We start from the raw sequence: 26783 nt of genomic DNA, 5'->3' as shown, positions 1-26783 counted from the left end.
TATCATCATTACCTACAATGGGCAGACAAATGATAATACTTTTATTGAAGAGTATTTGAATATAACTCCCCATGTTCATGCCACAAACTATAAATATGATAATCAATGTACAGTCTTTTGGGTACAAAGCGATAGTATATATAATATAGCAAAACAAAGAAATTGCCATCATCTTGAATCCTTTCGTTTTTGATACTCCAACCCTGATCGTCTCTCTCGTCTGTGACACCGGAAACCATCCTTATGAACTTGTACTGCTGCAAAACAATAATAACTAGAAAATCCCGCAGAGAGGCAAATACAACATTCTCACATGTTGGCAATTGAACCATGAGATGGCTTTTCACTAGCATTGTCAAGATCTTCAGAGTGCAAATCTTGGAATAAATCAGTCTCTCTGCATCAACAGAGGCAATTAAGCCCACGTTTAATAAGTAGAACGAAAAATATAGGTTCTTAATGGGTACTCATTGGTACAAAGATAATACGTAATAATTTAGGGTTGTATATGATTACACTGCATAATATTCTGCTATGATGATAAAAAAAAAAAATGCATCAGTGAAGACAGGAAGAAACCAAAGGTGAAATGCGAGCTACTGTGACAGCTCGAAGTACCAGTAAGACAAAATGGCATGCATAAACCTTACCTTTTTATTTGTGAAGACCATAAAAGATCAAACCCAACAGATTAAATACCATAGTGGAGGATAAACAGAATAAATACCATAGTGGTTGCATGACTTCTATCTAGACTAAAAGTTAGCACAAGTTATAAACAATATAGCATCATATGTTTGCAATCAAAACATGAATTAAACTAACATTTCTAAGGGATACATTATAACAATACAAACATGGATTATATATTTGTGCAAGTAAAATTACCTAGTTGCACATATTCTGCTGTTTGAACATGGTATGTTGATGTCTTAAATTCTTATATGGACACTCATGGAAAATGAAATAAATTGCATAATGCTGAATTCTGTTATATCTGTTTTTATTGGCCACAAAATTTTTAGCAGTGCATGGTCAATTGTGATGATATTGACAAATGTTGTAACATCAACAGTCCTGTCCACCTGGATACTAGCTAAGTTTGACAATTTCTTACCATCAGTCTAGATATATGACCATTTAGAGTGTACAAACCAACATTTCTTCACCAACTACCCACCCTAGTTATACAATTCCTATCCATTTGTAATTAAACATGAGTCATAACACATCCTTTTAATGTGTAAATTTTTTTCCGCAAAAGATATACATTTTATTAAACCTTTAACCTTCTACAGACGATCCATATGGATGAATTCAAGATCCGAAGGAAACTTCTCCTTCCAAAAGCAATCTGATTCAGAAACCCTAGCCCTAGTTGCAGGCCGATGATCTCCTTGATTATATTCCTCGAAGCAATGCTGGCAAAGTAAACTCATCAAACCCTTTAATTATCATGTATAATCTATCAATATTAATTTTCTCCTCACTAAGTAAATTCCTCTTATTTGTCCTTGTCTCAAAGACGTTTTGAATCCAATTATCATCTCCAATCCACACAGCATGACTACAAATTTAATACACAATGTATGTTTATTATTCCGAGCAAATTTTACAGAACTAATGTAGGAGATCAACATGCATACATGATTTAAAGGGAAATATGCATCCAATAATGAGTTACTAAATAAATTTTAGGAAGAGATTCATTATTCTTTCGCAGAAAAAGAGTCAAATAAGTTGTACATCTTTTCTCTAATACTAAACAAATTATGATATGAGCAGACATCATGCACATTAAAAGTTGATTCCATCAAGGTTCCAAGTACTGGTTGGTCCTTGTGACTTCTTCTAATACTAATGTAAGAATTTCACAAACATTAACAATTGATTCCATCGAAGATCCAAATAGCAATCGGATAAATACCAATCCAACCAAGAGCTGGTGCCAATACAGATTTTTTCTGCATATTTATCAATCTGACTAAAGACAGCTACCAATATGTAATAAGATGCTGGCCGATAGCTGTGTGGATCTTTAAAAATGCATGATGTATATGATAAAATGTAAATAAAAAAGGTTTCTTAATGACAAACCCTTGTGCGTTTGGAACTAGGGGCCTCAGGTGGATCTCGACGACTTTGAGAATTACTCAAGTCATTCAAGTTCTCCCCCGCAACCTGTATATGCAAATCATTGAGATTAGTTCCACTAAGCATATGAACACATTTTGCCAGCAGGCAGAAGTGCAACAATAGGAAGATCTTTTTTACATGTGCTGTTGAAGAACCATGACTGGTTGGTGACCCATCTTGGCCTGTCGATGTCGGTTGAGATATGAATGGCATAAGATTCCGCACCAACCTAGAAAAGAATACTCCTTCATCCTCACCTACACCCGTATGCTCCTCAGGTTGGGAGTTCCTACCTATGTCTGTTTGATCTGTGACAGAACTTCTAGTCATTTCCTGATGACTACTACTTCCAACCACAACTTGCTCTCCAGGGAAAATTGACTGCAGCCACTGATCCAATCTGCTCGCCAGCTGAGAAATATGGCCAAGCTCTTCGGTGTTACTTGTGCTATTACTGGATGGTGGCCCCTGTTGGCCTGCACTAATGAAGTCCCTTAAAGACCCTGAAAAGTAAATTATTCAGATGTTATCATCCCTTCTAGTTTACTAACAGTGAATGGCAAACTCTGAACCCAAAACACACTCTAAGAATCTACTCAACATGGACTGTTTAATCTACTCAAATTAATACAACAAGTAGAGTGCATGGCCCTTTTAGTGAGAACTACTTGTGCAAATAATAAAGATAATACATGATGCAATAAGATACTGAATATAACAGATTGTCAAATAACATTCTAGAAGGACTGTAATTACTGTAAAGGCTTTACCATCCAGCAATTACTGTATTCATTTTCGAATGGAGTGTATCCATCACTTTCATCTGCTTTTGCGAATGTAAAGTGTCTCAAAGCCAAGTTACAATATAAGGTCATAATTTAGGCACCTCAATGTTTTGATTGTAATTCTAGTAGCTCTCCTCACATTCTTTAACATAAATAATGAGATTCATGAAGGCTCTCCCTCTCCACAGTTATTCAACTAAACAATGTGTACTATTACCCTATTTTGTTTTATCTTGTTCATTTTACCCACCTTGTCCTGCTCCCTTTTATTTTAACATTTCAGCTTATTTGTGCCAGAATGCAACACGATGCAAAATGCAAGTTGAATAGTGTCATTGATCTTCTAGCACTGAAACTTACTGTCCAAATTGTGACGTATACATATCATCTGCTAATTCAACAGCCATTGAAAACCTTCCCTAGCTCTCCATTTGCTATCTAGTCACTTCGTGACTATAGTACACAAAGCTAGTGGCATATGATCCCATGAGACAAAAAGACTATTATAGCTTCCAAGAACATGTCTTTTGGAAGTCACCGAATTAGCTAAAATGTGTATTAAAAAATTCTCAGAAATATAGTGTTAAGAATTATCAGTTAAAATTTCAGCACCTAACAAATCGATACAGGAACAAGGAGAGGGGGAGAGAGCGAGAGCGAGAGAGAGAGAGAGAGAGAGAGAAGGGGGAGGGAGAACTAGTGCCACACTAACCTTGATACGAAGCTGATTCATTTACTGAGGGGTTAAACTCCGAAAATAAAGGAACGGCATTTGCAGGCGTGCTGTCGATATCATTAATAAAATTTCCAATGGTGGATTCTAGGTTTTGTGCATGCATAGTGGATCCAATATTTGCTTGCTCTTCAGCATTATGGCCATCGTGATTTATCTCATTAGATGATTCAGTGCCCCTAGCATCATCCAGACTCCCAGTAGCAACATGCTGAACCCTTGCTAGAAGAGGGTAGATTAGCCCAACTGCACTAGAACCAGATGGATCAGAGGTAGAGCGGTTGACTCCACCAGGTACTGCAACCACTGTTCTTATGGGCAACACTCTTACTCCAGACTCTTCAGAAAGAGATGCATTATTTGAAACCCCTGAAAATGCTTGAGGAGCAGCATTTGCAGCAGAAGAATTTCTTGTTGGATTTGTGGTTTCTTGCTGTTGTTGTCCACCCTGCTCAGTTTGGTTATGAGGGGAAACAGGTACTGGCCGACCTAGTGGCAGTAATGGTTTCATCATCTATGTGGTCAGAGGCATTTCAGAAACAAAAGCATAAAGCAGTAAGTGCTTAAAGATTGAGAAAAATCTAATATACCGGCACGGAAACGTATGCTGATATTTCCTGGAACCAATGAAGGACCAAGTGGTTCACCTTGTGAACCATGACCAGCATATGTAGCTCCCACACGCGGACTAAAACTTGATCCTGGATAGAAAGGAACAGGCTGCAACAACCAAGTTTAGTCATACAGAAATTAATTGAAAACAAATTGATAGAATGGAATTGTTCAACCTGAACCATCACAGGATTTGGACCAGATGCAGAGATGAAAACCGCTGGTCCAGCATTAATTACAGCTTCAGACTGCATATGACAAACTTCATTAAACAACAAGCACATTTGGAATATTTGGAAAGAAAGCTGCTTATGAAACCTACTGGTGTTTGACCCAAGCGCAATGTCATTGTTGTGCGACCCAGCTCTAGAAGTAAGGACCCTAAATTTTGCAACAGAACTCCTGATCTGAACACACTGTTTTGAAGTCTTAAACGCACAAGAGGATCGGTCAAATTTACTTGATCCTCTAGACCTCTTGCAAATTGCTGTATCAAACAAGAAGATAACATCAACTATCACAAAGATACAAAAAGAGAATTACTGTATGAATAAGAAAATCAGTTTTTCCTAATTACAAAATGCTTAGGATCAAATATTAAACCATAGATTCTGAATGGAAGTCCCAAGAGCTTAACACAGAATACTAGAAACAGCCTTCTACTTGCCTATAAAAATTTATCAAGACATGCCGAGAATATAGAGAGAAGTAACGGAACACCAAGTGCAAGTCAGCTTGAATCATTAAGATATCCAAAACCTTGACAATGTTTGCAGCAAATAAAAAAGTCAAAATCATACAATGATCTGATGCCTGATTTTCTTATACCTTCATTGTCTCATCAATGACTATCTGAAAATTACTGTCCAACACACTCAATATACAGCCTGATCAGAGCTTTTCAACAAAATGATATTTGATCGAATCAAAAATTAGTGGGTAGTAATAGTGAAATGCCCAACATCAAGCCAATTTACTTGATCCTCAATACCTTTGACTACTATACAATGTTGTAAAAAGTATTTAGTAACCACCAAATCATAACACAGTTGGAACTAAAACTACAACAATTCAAGCAGTGACATAGTCCTGGACATATCACTTGAATCCTTCACTTAGACAGCTCATCCAAATAGTTGCCCTTAAAATTGCTGCTCAAGGCTGCCAAGGTTAGCTAGAGACTTTCACTCATAACTTGTAATTTTATGTAAATCGATCCTTTTAAGCATCCAACAGTAACCATTTGTTTTATATATCTCTATCCTAGCTACTTGTGTATAAGAAAAACCTTTAACTCCAAATCCCCAAGAACATTTACTGCACCACCACATGTTCAAATTAAAAAAATGTACTTGCGATCAAGGTTCACAAAACTGGTCGGACCAAAGTTTGAATGCAAGAATTTCATAGAAACTTATGCATAATTTCTTTCTTTGTGAAAATTCAACTTGATAAGAACCACAGAAAATGAATACATACAGATATGTAACCATCAGCCTGTTCCATTAGTAGTTGTCTTGTAGAAAGCAGTACTTCTACCAAAGATGCTGGACTAGGTAGACCACCCGGACTAAAAGACTGGTGAAACTGAAGGCTATCATTGTTCATGTAAGCAGCGCTTGCTTCATTTCTGTGTTCCCCACCTACCAAAGAATATGAGTTTTCTAGTTATCTGAAAAGCTAAAAGCTTACAAGAAAGTGAACCTGGTTAGTTTGTGAAGAATTGTACCATTAGCACTTAAGCCTTCCCTCGTAAACTCATCCCTCATGAAGCCCAAATACTGATGTATAGTGGTCAAAGAATCAGGTATTACCTGCAGAAATGTGAACTTATAAGAAAGTATATACAGAAAGGGATAGCCGATCAAGCATAGTAAGTTTGGATTTTTAAGTCTGTGCAGTCAATAAAATGTAAATAGCTTGTTTACAATCAGAAAACAAATTTACAATACACCTTCAGCAAACTTACTGTTGGCTGCTCAGACCCCAATGGAACTGCAGAGTGAAATTGGTTAGGAACCTGCCCTGAACCAAGCTCAATACCTGGATAATCAACAGATGCTCCTGCGCTCAAATTCTGCCCAGCAATATGTTAGTCATTTATAGTGGAATATCAAAATCAACAAAATTTTCTTAATGATAAAATGCAAGCAAGGAGTAAGATTTACCCTAAGATTGGGGCCTGAGGTCTGGGATCCGGTATTTCTTGTCGCAACAGCATTTAAGATGCTGGATATAATCTGCTCAAGAAAATAGCATGTTTAACCATGATAAAGTGAAAGTAATTCAAGCTGCTGCTGAAGCAGAGGGAAAACAAATAGCTACTACTGGCAACATTACCTGAGAAAGTTGAGTACGATGATCACCTTGACCAATATTAACAGTCTCAAATACTAAGGTACGAGTTGATTGACTACCATGATTACGAGAAGCATCTGATGAAAAAAATCACTTTGTTACATTTCTCTTCTCAAATCCTGATTCTCTAATGTAGATAAGTCCTGAGGTGTTTTGAAATGCTAATGGAGAAACCAACAACAGAAGAGAAACATATACTAATTACATATAAGATTATTGCCACGGCTACAATACAAGAGATCAAGCACTGAATGATCTCAATTTAATATGTCAATATGTTCCTAGTGTGAATTGCATCTTCTAACAAACTTATTATACCATAACTCCATCAATTAGTGTAAGAAAGAAATATATTTTGCAACTTGAACTTCTAGCATCATTAAGGCATCTGATCTTCAAGAAGAAGCATAAAAAAGTTCAAACAGTTCTTACTCTATTCGACAAACTGCATAATGAGCAGCCGATTTCAAGATGGGATGTTAGGCTCAGTATAAAAAATGAAGAGGTTCAAAAAGAACACCGAATTAAAAGTACTGGTATCGATAGTAAAACCGTGTTTGAACTTAAAAGATCAAACCTGACTGGCCTGATGCACCTTCATGTCCCATCTGACCTGTTGATGGTGATGGCGTGGACTGATGTGGTTGTCTAACAACCAGATGCAAGGTGTGACCATCTTCAACATCTTAATCATCCTTTTTTAAGGAACCCGATTCAGAAGTTATTTAATTCAAGAGACCATCAGAAGAACAAGATAAGATATAATATGTTCTTGTTTCAAACCATCCTCTACTCTAAAGAATAGATCCAATAAAAAAGGCCTGTAAGTGCCCTCATGCAGAAGGTTTATAACAAAAATTTTAAAAATAAGTACGAGTGTAAAAAAAGTATCAAAGATTAGGCAGCTTAATAATGTAAGTTCTACAATATATATCGCGATATTTGCAACACAGTTTAGCCTCATCAACGTTTTACATAGAATATCTACTTCTGCAAAAAGTTCTACACCTAAGACTTGTTGTGCTGTGCAGAAGTTACATTCAGGAATCACATGTTCTACAATCATAAAGAATAAATTTATCATTTTTTGGGTCAAGAAAGCACAAATAATGCTTTGAAGTAGCAGAACAAAGTCTCTCCATCAAGGGTTCTGATAAGTGAAAAGGTTCAAACTGCCACATGTAGTCAACACATTTCAATTAAAGAATTTTACTGGACAGCAAAAACTTAAAAAAAATATCTAATAAATCCAATTCAAGCAAAGATTGCATTGACCACTTGACATGGCAGGATACCATGTCAGCGTTTAGCTGGATGGCATGTGCTGGTAATGCCATGAATGTGCCAGTAACATGCCCACATCTGAAGATAGGCAAGATACTGCCGCGCACCTGTGCCCACTGTCCACACCAGTGCTAGTACCCACTGCTAGCTACATTCCCAACAACAGAAATCCTTGAATAGACAAAAGATTTGATCAAAATATTAGGACTACTCAAAATATAAGCATATCAGCTATAAAATTTTCAGTAGAGAACAATCAAAATTTCAACCAGTTGTAATTATTATTTTTAAATTGCATTTTGCTTATAAACACACATAACTAAGGCAATATTAACCAATATTGAGCTATAAACAACTTAACAACAAAACTAAAAACCTGGCATTTGCATGACTAAGATGTTAAATTCTGCTCAACTTAATCCACCTTACATTTCCCAAATATCCATTTTGGTGTCACTAAGTGAGAAAGGATAGAGATCTGCCAACGGAAGAAAAAAATCAATAAATAAAAACGAAAGACACAATGGAATTGATGATACGATGATATGAGAAAACAAAATAGCCTACAACAGTTATTAGCATGGTAACATAAGAAAACAAAATCACCAGCGTATTTCAATTCTCAAAATAGGCCCTGATAGTGATAGAGAATAAGATGTTAATAAAATTAAGTAACCTTCTCTATGCATATGATGGATTCTCTGGAAAAGCTTAAAAACAAAATATGTGCACAAGATGCAGTACACCTAAACATCATCAGATCTTATGAATCAAGAAGCAAGCATGAATAATTGGCAAGGAAAGTAAGTTATGTGATAAAAACAATACAACGTTCTGGAAGGAATCATGTCTGTGCGTCCAGACAAGCATATCCAAAACTGATTTCAGTAAGAAAAATGGAAGAGAACATCAACATATTACCAAGTTAAGCATTAGTACCCAAAGTAGAAGATACCCTAAAAATTTCAAGCAAGATTTTAGAACACGGTCTCATATTAATACCGCACCCTGGGTGGACCAATATGGTACAGGTATAATCAGGCATACCATGTGTTGGTTCACTCCCATGCCGACCAGAATGGGTCTGGCTGGAGGAGGAAGACACAGAGCAAGAGGAGGAAGAGGAAGAGGGGCAGAACAAGAGGAGGAGGAAAATGATATGGTGGCAGTGATGCAACGGAAGAGCAGACAGCGGTGAATTGGTAGGAGGAGGTGGTGGCGGGTAACACAGCAAGGGGAAGGTGAAAAAGGAGAAAAAGAAAGAGATACAACCATAAAAAACCAGTTGTCTGACAGCCATCGTTTAAAAAAATAAAAAAGAAATACAAATACCAAGCAGTAGGCTTAGCGCCTCGTACTATTTGGAACCAAGTTGTTTACCATCCAGTATGCCTGATGTAGTTTGCTCACCAGGCGGTGTAGTTTGCTCACCAGGCCGTACAACCCCTATCGGACTGGTTGGGTCCAGTTCGTGTCCTGGAATGGATCAGTATTTTGAACCTTGATTTCAAGAATGTGCTTGAAGTGCATGTTTGAGAAGTTAAAAGTATACCATCTAGAGATGACACCAATTAAATGGGACTGTAAGTTTGTAATGCAGTTTTTCTGCCCTTGCCTCACACACACACAAAAAAAGGAATGGTTATTCACTTATTCTCCAATCACATATAGTAATCTAATTAGATGACAAACAACATCATCAAAACAACCAAAAAAAGGATACGATATGCAGAAAGGATTTCATCATCCTTCAAGACTTTTCCACGGCAGATTAGGCGCTGTTGTTCTGATATTACCCCAGTGACAGTAGCTATTTGTTCCTTCAATTTTGGAATTGGCACCTGCCAAGCGAATATATTAATATAGTGAAACATGAACATGATGCAAACTTCAGAATAATGAGACTAGAAGTTGCAAGATCTTGAATGTTCATAATGAATGACAGCACAACAGCACTTTGATGAGACTAAGATAGAACAGGTAAATTAGATGTGTTAAATATGCCCGATTAATTGTAATGCCGGTCTGGTTTGAGAATTTTAAAGTGCTTCTCTAGATGATATTACTATCACACTTGAGAACCATTTTGGACAAAACAATAATGGTTTTAAACAAAAAAGGCAAAATTTTGCAAATATAGATGACACAATATACAAATATTTCTATTGTCATCTTATTGATGATTTATTGTTGCAACATATGTAATGGTTTGGATGGGAAACAATAATTGTATTATAGTAATTGCATCTAAAAGCATCTTATAGTTTGTTCCCCGCTTTCTTTGTAATAGTAAGTCACCAAGAAATTCTTGCTGAACTTTCAATTCATCATTAGCAGTTTTTGCAATAGATTCAGCTCACCTTCCATATCTTGCCAGGTGAGTGAGAGTTGAGAGATTTCTGAAAGAATGCTTCCATCTTATTCAAGTATATTGTGAATAGGCAAGTACTTGAAATTTCCAACCAAAACTGTCAGATTTTTCTGTTTATATGAGAAACTTGTTCATACAGATTGGCTAATCTAAGATAAGGAAACACTAGTTGATTCATTGTAGACTGTAAAAAAGACCTGTGTTTGAGTATTTAACTTTTGGCAAGCCATATATTTATGGTAAACAATATAGATGAATCAGTTAAATCCAAAGTCTCCAATGTACAGTCAACTCCGGGTATCCTTGTTTGACTCGAGAATATGCATTTCCAATTTAATTGTAGAAAAAAATAAGAGTAGCAACCCTTATTTAGATTTGTTAGATGAAATAGTTCACATGTTTTGACTCAAAATAAAGTTCATAGCAAAATGAAAAAGTTTCGACTCAATGGGAAAAACTTATTCAGTTTTATGCTTCTGACATAATGTTTCCTCACCTAACTGTGTTGCATACATTAAATACGTCTGAGCAGGTAAAAGCTTAACCAGCAAAAATTATGGAAGAATGTAATGACAAAGCATGTAGAGGCAACTTTCTACAAACTTCTGCAAAGTCATGAAATGATTATATGCTATTATAACATTAACAACTTCATACATGAACCTTTTAAGGAAACTACATATATGCACCTGTTTCAGAACAACCTGTGAAAGGGCATCCATGTGTATTTCAATGCTTTAAAAGACATACATGAAACTTCTGACTTTGCATGAAAGACACAGAAGCTCTTATATGGTTTGTAGAACATTCAAGATTATTGTTGACGGTACTGGTGTATACTGAGTCACTGACAATACCATGCTGAGTCGCTACAAGCCATACCAGTTGACATGCCACCTGTGCCACACCCAGCATGAAGTTGGCCTTGCTGGCTTGGTATGTTCCACACATGCCAAGCCAACATGACTATAAATGCAATCCTTGGCAAGATCAACCAAACTAGGGCCAACATTGAGCTAGGCAAACTTGGCTAGATAGAACCTCACCCATTTGGAGTCCGACTTAGTTGGGATTAGGACTTATAAGGCACTATGAAGAAAATGGATAATTTGGTATACCTTTAACCAGATTTGACAAACATTTGATTGTGTGATACCCCACCAGTGGTCCTACCAAGCTAGATCATAACAGGTGGTCAGCGGTCTAAAGTGGGTCTAGTACTTTGCATACACCAATAAGTTGAGTTAGTAGGAAAGGCTTACCTGTGAAACTAAATGAAACCACCACCAGTGCCACACTCGTCACAACCACTCCCCCCCCCCCCCCTCTTCTCTCTCTCTCTCTCTCTCTCTTCCCTGCTGATCATCCTAGGTGAGACCTTCGTGCATCAGGCTGCCCTTTGGATCCTAGTTGACTTCCGCAAATTTTGGGCTTCTCACAACACTCTGTAAACGATTTCAAAAAGCTCTTATGTCAAAATCAAATTATAGCTATCCCATGCAATCTCAAATCTTGAAGCCAATCCCAAAATTAACTCCCATCTTTTGCACAGTATTTAGGTTTACTTGTGTAAATGAACGCATATATTTAACAAATGATACTAACACACAAAAACACAGAGTCACAAACACATACATGGACTGTATGTATGTATATGCAACCCACGAATAAGGATAGAGGACACCATGCAGGGTGTTTAAAGACTATGTGACTTTTAGATGTTATGTTTTAAGTGAGCAATTTATACAAACACAAAAAAAAAGGCTTGGAAAATTAATTTCATGATAAAAGCACCATTTCCAAGGAAATAAGAGTTGGAAATCTCATGTGAAGTAATGAGATAATTTGTGTCTTTAGATGTAAGAAAAATATAATAGTAATTGCAAGATCAATAAACATATTAACAAGCAATTGAACAAAATATTGAGGAAAAGGAATAAAGAAATATAATAACCTGCAATAAACTTCATGAACAAAAACGAAGCACTTACAGACTTGTCTACTCGCAAAGTGTATGTTTGAGAATCCAATGTTTTAATTTTTATCTCAACGGAGCTCTCAGAATCTTGTGCAACATCTATACACGACGTAGTTGCTTCAGATGGATCATTTGTCCCCATACTCCCCTCAAAAGAACTATATAATAGATGTCATTAAAAGCAGCATCAATATATTAATATACACAACATCAAGGATGCTATATGAACACAATAAAGAGTTACTACACTGCTAGGCATTAAAAGAATTGAAAGAGACTCTTATTATTTACCAACATGGATTAGTGAGTTACTCTACTGCTAGGAAAAAACAAAGCTATCAAAGCCATTAAAAGAATTGGAAGAGACTCTTAATTTATTATTTACCAACATGGATTAGTGTGAAACCGATTCATTCTGCTATAGCTGGAACTACAGTATCCTTATCCTGTATCTACTAATGTAAAGATGACAAAGCAGCATGTCGTAAATTTAGCAGCATGAAGAAATGTTGAGTGCTGGTATTATGTCAACACAAAACATACCAACGAATATGACAAAGTGATGTGATTCACCGAACTGCCGCTTGGGCGCTCACCTGAGCCCAAGCGCTAGTGTAACACAAGAGATTGAAATAGAAAGGGGCCCAGGCAAGGAGGGCACTGACCTAAAGGCGAATACAATGGAATCGATCAGTGCCCGATGGTAGATGTGAGGCCAAAAGACGTGATCGATCGTCGGAAGACAAAGAGTTAAGAGTTTTGAAGGAAGGGGAATTGGGGGATGATAGAAGCCGATCCCTTTTGCTCTCTCGCTCTCTCTCTTTCACGAACGACCTTTTCTCACTCCCAAATCACGATGTGCGATGGACAAATGTGAATATACATGCAATAAGTAGCGCACTAATTATTAAATCACAATAAGTAACACACTTGGTTCCAATTCCGTTGCACCAAGACACCAATGACTCACCCAATTCTAGATTTGGGTCAAGAATCATCCTATCGAATAGGATTGAGCTCAAATTACAAGTCAACTCAAGTGTAGTGATCAAAGAATCACATCATTATGAATAGTATATATATATATATATATATATATATATATAATTGAATACAAATGTGCAAATACTATTGGAGCTCAACTCATATCTGGATTCGCTTGATCTAATGTCATATGGAAGATTTTGAATGGTCAAATTAGGACATGACTATATGTACATTGACATGGAATCAACCTATTTAGGTAAACTTTATATCGCTTCTCATCTTAAGGCTAATACAGTCATTTCAAATCGGCTATATGATTTCAATTTGATATTTTTTATTTTTATGAACATATTTATCAATCATGATATTTTTTATATTTTATTATTCTAAAGCACATCACTTCACTCAAACGAGTGCCTAACGCCTCGGGCATTTTAGGACCTTGACGTCTAATGCTTTTAAAAATATTAATTTATTATTAAATTCCAGTAGGACTCAACTAATATAACAAGAATGTCCAACCATGCATAAGCTTGTTTGATAACTCCTAACCAAAATATGGGCGCAACATTTATGCCAACCTATACAAGGTTTCTGCCAGCCAGCATATGTTTGTTCCAAGCCAAAGCAATGACAAATACCGTGTCAGCAAAATATCGACACAAACCAAATTTGGATACATGCAAAGCACAACATGGGTACTCATGCGATAACATGCAAGAAGAATTACACAGAAACGTTGCCCGATTTGCCCTAAGAATTTCAAGGTAAAAGTGTAAGGGACAAGAAGGGGGGGGCATCACATGAAGTTGAAAAGGCATTAGACCAGCCAAAGTGAATAGTTCAGGAAAAGTAGTAAACATAAATCAAGGATTCAATCAAGAGCTATGTCAGAAGCACATAATTCTACTGTGAATCACATTCGGTAATATATCTGCAAATCTAAAAATGCAAAACGAATTTACAAGATCATTAAATGACCTACTGATCATGAATGTTTCTCACAACAAGATGCATTACAAAAGAAAGGGAAAACTTATAAACTGCAGCTTAGAAACAAAATTCTAGAGGTTTAAGTACAACAATGAAAACTAATGGTGGAACAAGTCTCATAATGGAGAACGTGACTTTTGTTAACCCTGCTACTCCTAATGCCTTGATAAAAGATAATACAGTTTCCCATACCAGAACTTTCACCTTGAGACGGTAAGATGACACTTTTAAATAACACATTTTCTAACAATTCATACATCATATTAGCTTGTATAATTCAAAACACTGGCAAAGAAAAAGCATTGTCAGTAGGTTGAGTTTTATAAATCTTGTAGTTCCATCATATTCCAAACATTATACCAGTACCTATTAGACAGATAAATTCATCCCAAAACGCACCTCTTTTTCTTAACATATTTCGCAGTTCGTACAAGTTATTTTAAGACAAAATTGTCTGGTTGTGCAAGGAGCACATATCTCCTTAGCAAGATAACAGCAGGGTTCATGCATCGAAGATTCCTTCAAAAACTCCAATGGCATATTCATTACCCATCAATTATCAGATACATCAGAATAATTTAGCATAAGTATGTAAAAACCTCAATAATCGTACTAAATATATTTATGAATGATCATTTCTCAGCAATATGCTGCATAAATGCAATATCAAGTTATTATTAACAGCTTGATGTTTGTTTTCCTACTCTATATATACAAGTGCACATAGACCACCCAGTTATTCAAGGAGAAAAGGAAAACTTAAGCCTAGATCACCATACAGCTACACGCAATACAGATCCTAACTAAAATGTTCCTCCATCAACTGTCATGGCTAGCGTGCCCATACAAGAAACATACTAGGCCCTGGTACCGGTTGCTTGAAAACGTCGGTGACGAAGTAAGGAACATAAGCACTTCCACAATCCACCTCCTCATGCTTTTCTCTATTTATTTCAAAGAAATTCCTCAGTTCATGCTCGGTACGTACCCAAGCTGAGACAAAAATCTCCATCCGTCCCAGCGAATCATCCTTATCTTTCACTTCCACAAAATGAACTCCTAAATTACACGATGTTTTATGCATCTGAACAAATCAAAACCACAAAGACAGAAAACCCTAACACCCCCATAAGCACATCAACGATCTCAACACGTTCATCCGCCTATGCCATAACTCCACATCGCCGATACTAGCATCGAAGATTGTAATCATCAACAAGACTAGAAGTTCCCAACAATCCGAATCGCCGAACCACAAAAAGAGACCCCAAGAAAAGTGATCCCCTATATCCTAAGCACGGATCCGATTAAAAACAGGATGAAGAAACGCAAAAGCATCGATTCAGATCTTCGTTACCTAAGACGATCGCCGAAGGAGGGACGGAGAGGCACCCTCGACGACGCAAAGAGGCGGCGTAAGCCGAAAGTGGGGAATTGGAATTGCGCAGGGCCTCACTCGAGTTTAAAGTGAGACAGAGAAATTTTTTTTATTTTCTCTCCCTTTTTTTTTTCTTGGCCTTTCTTATGGTCCTTTTACATTTATATCCTTACATAGTTTGGAAATAGCATATTCAAAATTACATATTTTAATAATATATTACCAAACACTTAGTCCTTGCAAAGACTAAAAGTCAAATATTACTTATCATGATCAGCATTAATTTAAATTTGTATAATAATGATTTTTTACAATGTAGATATTGATCATGTTAAATAGTCGAAGGAGATACTTTGGTCCATCGATTCGACGAGGTGGAACAGTTGGATTGAGAATGGCGGGCGGATGATGACTTTTGAGAGGTGAGAGAAACCATAGTATCCGTGACCAATGGGAATTGAACTCGTTGCCCGAGCCAATGTGTCGGTGATTTGGGTCAACCATGGGCCGAATCATTTCGATGTCTCCAAACTGAACTAACTACTTAAAAATTTATATTGAAATTATTTATAATTATAAAAATAAAATATCTAACTTAAATTTATCTAATTTTATTATTAAAAATAATATATATATATATATATATAATTTTAATATTCCAGTTGGTGATGTGAAATAGCATCGATAATGACAAATGACAATGTTGTAGGGGGCCACAAGATGACTGTCATTGATGAGAATATTGACGGTGAAAAGTGAAAACTACTTTATATCTGTATCGATACTGATATAGTTGCCAAGTGATATTGCTCTACATCTATATTGGCGCCACTTTCATTGCTTAACAAATACGTTGATGTTGACACATGTAGAGCAACGAAAGAGTCACTCGAGTGATTATTGTAGATAAGGAGAACGATAGCGAGAGATGAAAGTTGCTTAACAATTACGTCAACATCAATGTAAATATAAAGCAACTCTCGTATCTCGTCGTCGCTCTTCTCATCCATAATGGCCACTCGAAAAGATCATTTCACAATTCTATATATGTGTCAGCGTTGATGCAGTTGGTGAGTAATGGTGCTTTACATTTTTGTCGATATTGATGCGGTTGTCGAGTGGCATCAGTAGTGGTGGACTATGTCAACGCAGATACAAAGCGACCTTCACCTCTCATTATTATTATTTTCATCCACAACAGTCACTCGCGACCCTCAACGGCATCGATGTCATCAATCACCACCAATTAAATCACTAAAATTATCTTTTTACCTTTTATTTTCGTCAGTAAAACGAATGATGTTAGGGTAACCGAAGCTCGATGTTTCATTTTTATAATTACAAAAAATCTAATATAAATCTTTAAACCGAATAAAGCATGGGCTTGGGGTTATTGGCAAGCCCAATGTCTATGGTTATAACTACTTTGGAGCAGTAAAATCCAATCCAACCTGTGCAGAGTAGCAACATGGGTTAATGGCAAGCATGTTTGTTTCCTTGGATTAGTTTGTGAAGGCTAAGATAGAAGAGAGAGCAACATGGCACATCAGTTCCCAAAGCTGTTAATGCTTTCGGTGAAGCTATCTATTGCAATTGTAGTGATTATGAAAACAGATGAAGGAGTTTCTCATTGTTTTCAAATATATGAAAGAAATGGACTTGATTGAAAAAATGACCAGAGTTTCAAGGGATCTAAACAATGATCTAATTGGGGTTTGATCTCAAATTGACATTTGGTCATGAATAATTTGTCATTTGTTCTTTTTCATCACCAATGGTATTTTAATTTCATCACCAATGGGATTTGTTTCTATGGAATATAAACAAAGATTTGGTTAAGTTTTTCTACTGAATTTATTTTACCAACTCCTTCTCTACGGGTTTTGATCTCAGATTAAAATTTACCATTTTCTTTTTCCCCTCCTAATGACTACTTTCAATTTTAGCTCGTCATAGTCAAAAATGATCAGAGGATATTGTTTTTATGGGATATAAACATATATATTTATATATATTTTATAGAAAATGATAATCGCCACTCCACCCAATAATATAGCTTTGATTTGATACGCAGCCGATCCCATTTATAGCTTTGTTGTTCGTCTTCCTTAACTAATTTGGAAAATAAAATCTTCATATTTATAATATTACTCTCACAAGTCTTCTTATTATCAGCACCCATTTAAAAAAAGTTAGTATAACCACTATTGATAGTATTAATAATTACCAAATTTAATTTACAAGTTAAATGCAAAATACCAAAAACATTCTTATTTTTGTTACAAATGGTAAGTAATCCAAGATGATATCTCATACATAAACTTTGTTACTAAACGGTTAGTCTTAACTAGGTAGGTTGGTTAATATGGATATTATTAAACTTTATATTGATTATTAAGTTTTTAAAAATATATTATTATTTATAATTTATAAGATATAAAATCATTAATATTTTATGAATCTAAATATTATATCAAATATATATATAAAAATATTATTGAGATGAGAATATTGAGCTGAATGCAGAACTATTAGGAAAGATATGAAAAGAAATATTTTTATTCGTTAATAATAATATATTAATTTAATTAAAAATACTAATTTAATATAATATGAGCATGTACTTATAAATAGTTAATGTTAGTAAGGGATAGAGAAAGATAAATAAAGATCTTTAAGTACTTTGAACTTACTTAAGATATCATTATTTATAGATCTTAATGATGATAAAAATCGATGTAACTAGATCTTAATGATGATAAAATATCGACATAACTGATCTCAAATAGTTGAGATTTATAATTTTATTATTATTATTATTTAAAATATATATATAATAAAAAAATAAAAAATAATTATTAAATATTATTTAGTAACTATAACGACATATTTATAAGTTTTTGGTTATATATATATATAAACATAAAATTACATATATATATATATATAATGTGTGAACTTGGAAGTATATATAATATTTATTTTTAGATTGTGACATTTTAAATAAAAACAGAAAATAATTATTTTTAAATCAATATTACACGTTTAATCTCGTTTCCTTTTCGGTAAAGGCGGTCGCGTTTTATTGAATCGACTTTATTCCCCGTCCGTTAGATTCCGATCCAAAGGTTAGCCTATATAAAAGCGCCCTTTAAACATATCATCCCCAAATTCTTCTCAACCCCTTTCTCCCTCCTCGTTCTCGAGCACAAAAGCTCCCTTTAAACATCTCATGCCTAAATTCTTCTTCCCCTTCCTCCCTCGCTCCCGTTCTCGAGCGACGGCTGTGAACTCGGAAATCATGGCGGCTGTGAGCTCTAGTTCCAAAAACGGTGCGTGTTAGTGGTATTCTATTGCTGTTATTTGAATCGAGACCGATCGTGGGAATATGAATTTGTAGACGTATTTTGAACGTTCTCATGCGTGTTTTTTTTATGACATGTATATTAGCGAGGAAGGAGGAAGTGAAGAAGGAAACTGGACTTGGGTTGACCCACAAAGGATGAGAATTTCGGAGAATGGTATTCCGAGGTGAGACATGGACTGCTGTTGGGTTTTATGCTGTGATTTATGGGTTGAGCTAGAAGGATTTGAGTTGGCCAATTCATCTTGTGACGTTTGTATAACGTCTATGTCAGTCAATGATTTTGCATGCTTGCCAGGTTGTTGTTAATTGTGAAATGATTGAATTCTATGGCATATCTGGCTGCTATATCCTGAGGCCGTGGACAATGGCAATTTGGGAAACCTTACAGGTAAGCGTTTTGATTTGGTTTTTGTCTAAGCGCTTGGTGTAGATTTTGGTCATTTTAGTTATCCTCCAGGTTGCTGGAATAATTCATTGTTCTATCTTGCCAAGCGATTATCGTCAATTCTTATCTTCCAGTTATTTTTAACAAGAAGTTTGCTGGAATTATACTATGAGTTGTGACTCCTTCCAACTTGATGTTTCAAGGCGCTTCAGTACTGGACTGAAGTATCTGAAATTTGATCATTAATGTATTCCGATTGTTCTTTATATGCATGAAAAATATGTGCTGCAAAGATCATATTTATGCATTTAATGTACTTTAGACTGATTTTTAAGCTGTTAATTATTTAGGAAGTCATGCGTAATTGTATATGTTTTTCAAAATTCAACTCTTTGCCTGTGCAGACCTTTTTTGACACGAAAATAAAAAAGATGAACATAAAAAATGCTTATTTTCCTCTATTCGTAACTAAGAACCTTCTGGAGAAGGAGAAGGATCATATAGAAGGTTTTGCTCCTGAGGTTAGCTATTCCTTCGAGTTGAAATTACTATCTCTGCATTTCTTTTTTGTTGACAGAGATAAGACATTTCTCTCAACATTTTTTTATATATGTCCTTGCATAATGCTAAAAAATATCTGAACTCTGAACTACAGTAAACAATTACTTTGTTTCTCTTTTTTCTTGTACTTGTAAACCTGAGAATTCCCCATCAGAACTTAAAACTACTTAGGCTTGTTGCAACTGCCTCATGACTTGTTGCTCTTTCTATGCATCAGTGTGGTACCTTTTTTGGGCAATACCTTCCTGGTATGATATCTGGAAAGAGAGGCCCCCATTACATCACGTTGAAATAGGTTTTTTATTTTAATTTACTAACATAATACAGTTGCTTATGAGATCATTGGAATCTTTGTATAATTTTTTGATAGCTATTTACTTCCTTTTATAGAGCATAATTCAGTTTTATAAAGGTAGAAGAATAATAAATCAAATGCTATAGGATTCTTTTCCTTGGGTATTTACTTGGTTGTTGTCTGGATATTTATTTGTTCACAATTTTAATCTCTGCTTTATATCTGAGTCCAATAGTCTTGTTATTGCACATAAACATTAGGTGGTATGTTTTGAATAGTGCAACACTGTAAGATTTTATTTCAAGAGACTTTTGGTTGTTGTCTGGCCATTATCATGAGAGGATGTAGGACACAATGATCCTCTTACCCGCACTGCAGCTTCTACTGATTCGTTGTCAGAATTGTATGGTTTGCCAGTATGGGTAGTATATTGGTTAGTATTAACATTGTGCTGCCTGAAGAAATGAAAAACGAGTAAAAGAAAAGGTACAAACAACTTCTCCTCCCCTTCTTCATCTTGCAATTAGAGTCTCATCAATAGCTGTTCTGCTATTTATGGCAGGCAGGTTAATAGTTTACTAGATCCAGTAGATTTGGAATTTTTTTTGGCATGATGTATTTTGATCATTTTCAAATCAATAATTGCTGAATTTCTGTCAATAAGAAGTTTGGGCAGTTCATATTATACCACCCAAAATTTAATGGTTCATCACTGGTCTTTGTTTGGACATCTAATTACCTCCTGGTATGGCCAATATACCATGAAACAGACTTTCAACAGGCAACATCTATCTTGGAGAAGAAATTGGCTATGGGGGCAGTTTTGGGAAGTTTTGCAACCGAGATCTGGTTAAGAAAGAACTCTATCCCCTTTGCTTCTATTTTTATTATTTCCTGACTATTGGTTCATTTTAACAGCTTGAGGGAGTTTGTGAAGGGTGACCCTGATATCTTGGATGATGATGTCATTGTTATGGAGTTGTCTGAGTGAGGGATGAGTGCCTGATTAATTGAGATATATGGGATAAGATCGATGCCAATTCTGGAAAATAATGACTAGGGAAACTTGAAGGAATACCAAACCACGCCACCACTACGATACCAATTTGCTTGTTAGGGAAACTTGCAGAGGCAGGTTGTTAAAACTTAAAAGAATGTGTCACGAGAGAGATGGTTGGACTAAGGGTTGTGCTCGGAGGGGAGAAAAGCATCTAGAGTTCTACTTCAAAAGTTTATTTTTCATTTAGAAGAATATTAGAGACAGACTGACTTTCGTTGTGTAATTTAATCTCTCTGAACCCAGCATAACCATAATTTAGCTGGGGTTTCGGTTTTTTGGCCCAGGCTTGACCCCAGTCTATGAAGATCCTGCTTCCATTGTGTTATCTGCTTAAGCACAGGTTGGTCCTTCAGAGTTGCTCCATTGGGCTGATAGAATAAATGCCTTTGTGATTGTTACAATTAAGAGTTGGGGTATCTTGTACTACTATTGGAATAATCTCTTAGTGCCTGTTGTCATCTGATATGGTTTGTTTCTGTTGGTGGATATTTATGTAAGGATTGTTATCACAGTGCAGCTGCCATGTTGATGTCTACTTTTACAGAGGCTTTATCCTTCCTTTTGTTACTTTTGTTCTTGAAGACACTAAGATATTTGTTCATGTCAACATAATACCATGTCCTAAAACTTATGTCATTTGTGATTGTCGTTAGGTTGCTTGGGTTACTCAGTCTGGACAGTCTGAACTGGAAGTTCCTATAGCAATACGTCCCACAAGTGAGACTGTTATGTATCCTTATTTTTCAAAGTGGACAAGGGGACACCGTGACTTGCCTTTAAAGCTTAATCAATGGTGCAATATTGTAAGATGGTAGCTCACCCATCCTACTCCTTTCATCAGGTATCCTTTTTTTGAATGAAGTTTGTTTATATGTGTTTTTTTTTTTCTCAAGTCTATTGTGCTTTATTGTTTCTGTGGGTTGGATCTTTTAAGTTTCTCTTGTAGCAATCCAAACCTGTAGTTTGTTTGTTGTCTGGTTTAGTATCTAACAAAGTGTAATTGTTATGGTAGTTGCAGTTTGCAATGTTTAACTACAAAATTCTCAAACATGTTATGTGGCATAATTGTAAACATAATCAAGAAGGAACAGTACTTGCTTTGTGCATCAAATTGCATGCAGTATTCACCTCAAGGATCAAGGTTTCGCTTACACCGGTATGTATCTATGATATCAAGATGTTACATCTATTGTGTACTATCTTGAACTGCAGAAAAAATGGGAAAATTATATGAATAAGATGTGACAATTATCAAGATGTTACAGATTCTAAATTGAATTTGAAAACCAGAAAAGCCATTTCAGTTTGTTATGTCTTATATGATGATACAAAGTGTGCACATAATTATGTCAAATATGGCTTGCTGGATAAGCATCTAGCATCTCACAGTTCTTGCACCAACCAATGTGACTCTTTTTGTCAAAACTCTACCATTTATCTTTGCCAGATTGTTGGACAACTTTATCAACTTATTAGACCATTATGACCATATTCTATTGTTACCTTAGTGGAAAGATTTGTTCTTTAGTCGAGTATCTTGGAAGGTCTTATCTTTTCTTAGTGAGAGCTTCCTTAACATTTGGGGAAGAAAACCTCTTTTTTTTTCTGTTCAAGGAAGAGCGAGAGAGTCTTTATTACTGTAACATGTACCTTTCAGAGCATTGTGATTTAATCTTTTAAATATTTTTAGAAACGATAAGATTTCAATTCTTTTCCTTTGCATCTCATCAACCACACGTATAAAGATTAGGGATAATGTGATTATTCATGATAGTAGAGTTTTAAACGGAAATTTATAGGGATGCATGAGGTATTATTGAGTTCCAAATGGGATGTTGAGTAAGATTCATGCTGACCAATGAAGCACAAATTAATCAAAATTCTCGGAGTGTTTGTGCCATGTCAATGTTGAAACACTGTTGGTTTTCACACATGCCAGGTAGTTTAATATATTGTGACTTTTGTACTATCTATACATATTAATGTTATATATGCTACACTTTTTTTTCATTAGGTATAAAGACATCGAGTTTTTGCAATATGCATGTAATATGTACTTTGACCTGTGCCTTGTTTTTATATGTTTTTGAATATCTTGGATGTTCTCTATTAACGACCGTGTTCAAGGCTTTCATGAAAGGAAACCAGCCTAGGTGGTACTGCTAGGAATTGGTAGGTTTTCTCATGAAACCTTTGAGATTTTACCTCCTTCATATGTCATGCTTCTTGAAGTTTTTGTTGCTGCTTGTCTGCATTGTTCTTCTGCTGTTTGCATTTTCCTGTTTTGTCTTTGATCCTCAACTTCATAAACCAATAAACCTTGTAGGGACCCTTTGCTTTGCTTTGGGAACACCTGCAACAATGTGGACATACTGGGGAAGAAGCTACTAAGCGTTTTGCATTATTTATTTGTCACTGACTCATGCCTTCAATTGCTAAAATTGGAGCATGTTTCCAGGGTTTGCTTGATTCATAATTTTCTTGCTTATTTTGGTGAAGTCTTTCTGATTCTATACTTTAAGATGTTTGACTTGATAGCTGATCTGATTTTAGCTAATACTTAATATTATTCGAGATCCAAAAACCCGTAATGTGGTTGACATGATTTGAGATTAGTATTCACTGTGGTAGTAGAGTTAATCCAGAACTTACCAGAATTCAAGCTGTTGCTTAGTATAAGCATTCCATGTCACCAAACTGCTACATCATCCAGATGTGATCCAAAAGTTTGATTTATTCATTAACGTCTGCAACTATTCTGATGTTAGATGGTAAATACTGATCGATATTTTTAACCATGAACCTCAAATCAGTATCAAACCTTATGATCCATCTAAGGTCATGTACTTATATTTTCTGTTCTTTTACTAAGTGATATTGTTGGCAATATAAAATTGATATCAAACTGATATATAAAACCTACATGCCAGACAAAAAGATGAGATTTTTGTTTTGAATTGTGCCATACATAGATCATCAACAGCCTATGTTATTTTGGATTGCTGGCCTAGGCATGGAGTTTGGTAGCTTGTGAGGCTGCAACTTTTGGATAGGGGACAAGAAAGATATGGTCTTGTTTGTCCCATTAGTCATGTGTGATGAATCCTCATCCCTTTTTACTGTCATTTCGAGCTAAAAATATATCATAAAAGAGATTATCCTGTTATTTATCTTTCATAAAAGAATCTTTTTTCTGGGATGATCTGATTTGGCCAGGCTGCGGCGATGAGGAGTCCGCAGGAGAGGAACACGAGGCTGGAAAACGTGCTGGCGAATTTGGAATTTGACACTCAAGAAGGTCTCTTTCCTTCTCATCTGCTCCATCTTTGTTGAGTTTCTTTTTCTACCTATATTTCGTAAAACGAGTACAGAGTAGTGTCTTTGATGGCATTCTTTCTGATCTAAATCGTCATATGTTCAATTAGTTGGGCAAATTTTTAGAAAAAAGTCTATAAATTCCTAATTCCTTTTATTCGCCATTTGCATGTTGAAGTAACATCACAGCATGAGTTCTTCCTCCTACCTAATCTGACAACTCTAAACCTAGTTGTAGTTACAGCAAAGTAGAATTTCTGTACCATCTTCATGGACTTCTTGCATGCACCACTCTACTATCAAATGTTGGATTCAAAGAGAAGCAATCATAGAACATCAGATTTTATTTGGCTTGTGAAAAATATGGTGGACATCAATCACCCAAATGATGATTGTATCTAATCAGAAGAAGAAAAAAAATCATTTTTCCACCTAATTCTAAGAAAATATGCTGAAGATAATGTTATTCTGAGAGACTTAGATCATAACATCCAAAGCCAAGATGCCAAATACATCCCTTTCAACAACTGTGAATTGTTTGCCTGTCATTCTTGCAGAAACCATCCACATGTACAGACAACTTGTGCTGCCAGTCTGCAATAATACAAGATCTTTCTCATACTCTGTCCACTGTTTCTGGTTGCTTGCAGAAGGAGCTAATAATACATGCCCTCATCCAAATGCCAAAGGTTGGGCCATATCTCTGTCCCATAAACACGGTACTGAAGCATCGGTGACAAATATGCCAATGCCTATATCTACACGAAACACTGCATTAGATTTGAGACTCATTCTGCATTAGTGCATAAGCTTAGTTCCAGTTTTCCATTGTCACATTCATTGTATATATAAAGATGTGAAAAGAATTCGATGTACTTATATGGTCTATATGTATTGAGAGAAGTGGGAAGTGGAATCCCTCCTTGTCTTCATCTCACAAACTACATAAACAAGATCAAAGATACAGGGCCATGATCTATGCCCAGGAAAACGCTAAACTAAGTACTACATCACGTCAACTGAGACGTGGAATCACAAAGTAGGGTTTTGGCTTGCAATCATGTCGGTCGTGTACTGTTCTCGAAGCGGTGGCGCGGAAGGGTGGGAAGCATGATGTGTTCTTGTCGAGGCTGTACTACGTGATCCCATCAAGGAGATGCTACTGATATTATCCGAGGAGACGAATCGCTACTACCAAAGGAAAGGTCTAATTATAAGAAGCAGTTTATTTCTTCCAATCTTTGCGTCAAGATTACGTTAGTCTGACTCAGAAAACCAGAAGGAAATCGTTGGTGTTTGACGAAATCTGCTCCGCAATAGTATACGTATTGTTTATCCACTCTCTCTCTCTCTCTTAATAATCATCTTCTAACCTTTGATGAGCTGCAGCACTATTCATCAATAGTATTGTATTCAATAGATTTTGAAGGGTTTGAGCACATGTCTCATCAACTTATCTTGAATAGCTTGAGCACCATACAACTAAATGCAAATGTATATTTGTCTCATCCACTGTTGTTTTCTCTCCCACTCTACTGCTTTGAAAATTTGCAGATTATATGGTTTTCATTAAATGTTTTCTTGAATTGAAAACATAAACAACAACATGTTGTCTGACTTGAAATTAAACTCCTGTTTTTGTTCATTGCAGAAATGACTTGGCTAACAAGAGTTGTTGTTTTGCAGTGATTCCTGTTGAACTCATACAAAAAAAAAGGTTCAAAAAGATTGATCAATACATAGAATGATGACTAAGGAGATAATAATAGTAATGATAACAAAGAAGAGTCATAAGATTCATGAGCTGCTTGGAGACATCTTTGTTCAACTATAACTCCATGTGTTCTTAGTCCTACTAATTGTCTCATAGAGAACGACAAATGGTTCCTACTTTAAGGTTTGAATTATACTCTGATAATGCCAAGCACTCATCATGTTTGATCCACATGTCGAGTGCCATTCTTTAATGCCATAAGATAGTCCATGTCATGTGATGCACCCACCTGTTCATTAAGATTTAATAAGTGATATGAATAATCAATCTATTAATTTAATAATATAAACCCTCGTGATGATATGATGTTATAATATGATCGATCGGACATCAGACCTATCAACCTAATAATCCAAATCTCATAATATGATTTGAGGGATAGTTGATCTGAAAGTTTATAGAATTAAGTAG

The 26783-nt window shown here is 35.7% G+C and overlaps 2 protein-coding genes across 9 annotated transcripts; one reads left to right on the top strand and one right to left on the bottom strand.

Annotated features, from left to right (window-relative positions):
* Positions 1 to 18: 18 nt before the first annotated feature.
* LOC103979978 (ubiquitin-like domain-containing protein CIP73) lies at positions 19 to 15748 on the bottom strand. Of its 4 annotated transcripts, XM_018823810.2 has the most exons (17): positions 9461 to 9615; positions 9289 to 9384; positions 8285 to 8386; positions 7920 to 8056; positions 7202 to 7309; positions 6607 to 6701; positions 6435 to 6506; positions 6236 to 6343; positions 5996 to 6080; positions 5746 to 5909; positions 4589 to 4753; positions 4443 to 4514; positions 4245 to 4374; positions 3634 to 4143; positions 2275 to 2639; positions 2098 to 2181; positions 19 to 397 (listed from the first exon to the last, which is right to left on the bottom strand). In XM_018823810.2, the coding sequence occupies exons 5-17, from the start codon at positions 7230 to 7232 to the stop codon at positions 389 to 391; spliced, it is 1890 nt and encodes a 629-aa protein (XP_018679355.2). In that variant the 5' UTR covers positions 7233 to 7309; positions 7920 to 8056; positions 8285 to 8386; positions 9289 to 9384; positions 9461 to 9615; the 3' UTR covers positions 19 to 388. The 4 variants fall into 4 exon arrangements, with proteins under 4 accessions (XP_018679355.2, XP_009394532.2, XP_018679356.2 ...); XM_009396257.3 differs by lacking the exons at positions 7920 to 8056; positions 8285 to 8386; positions 9289 to 9384; positions 9461 to 9615 and adding exons at positions 9632 to 9749; positions 12271 to 12415; positions 15595 to 15748; XM_018823811.2 differs by lacking the exon at positions 8285 to 8386 and having other exon boundaries at positions 7920 to 8079.
* Positions 15749 to 18804: 3056 nt separating this feature from the next.
* Positions 18805 to 25471, top strand: LOC135586325 (proline--tRNA ligase, cytoplasmic-like). 5 transcript variants are annotated; one of them, XM_065143022.1, is made up of 7 exons: positions 18805 to 18947; positions 19066 to 19146; positions 19278 to 19370; positions 19772 to 19888; positions 21937 to 22124; positions 24500 to 24581; positions 25249 to 25471. In XM_065143022.1, the coding sequence occupies exons 3-5, from the start codon at positions 19296 to 19298 to the stop codon at positions 22096 to 22098; spliced, it is 354 nt and encodes a 117-aa protein (XP_064999094.1). In that variant the 5' UTR covers positions 18805 to 18947; positions 19066 to 19146; positions 19278 to 19295; the 3' UTR covers positions 22099 to 22124; positions 24500 to 24581; positions 25249 to 25471. The 5 variants fall into 5 exon arrangements, 4 of the variants coding, with proteins under 4 accessions (XP_064999094.1, XP_064999088.1, XP_064999107.1 ...); XM_065143016.1 differs by having other exon boundaries at positions 21937 to 24581; XM_065143035.1 differs by having other exon boundaries at positions 21937 to 24581; positions 25156 to 25471.
* The last annotated feature ends 1312 nt before the right edge of the window (positions 25472 to 26783 follow it).

The sequence above is a fragment of the Musa acuminata genome, chromosome BXJ1-3, assembly GCF_036884655.1.
Source record: "Musa acuminata AAA Group cultivar baxijiao chromosome BXJ1-3, Cavendish_Baxijiao_AAA, whole genome shotgun sequence".
In the NCBI taxonomy this organism is placed as follows: Eukaryota; Viridiplantae; Streptophyta; class Magnoliopsida; order Zingiberales; family Musaceae; genus Musa; species Musa acuminata.
Note: the sequence above shows the minus strand (reverse complement) of the source record. Positions and strands in the feature narration are given on the sequence as shown.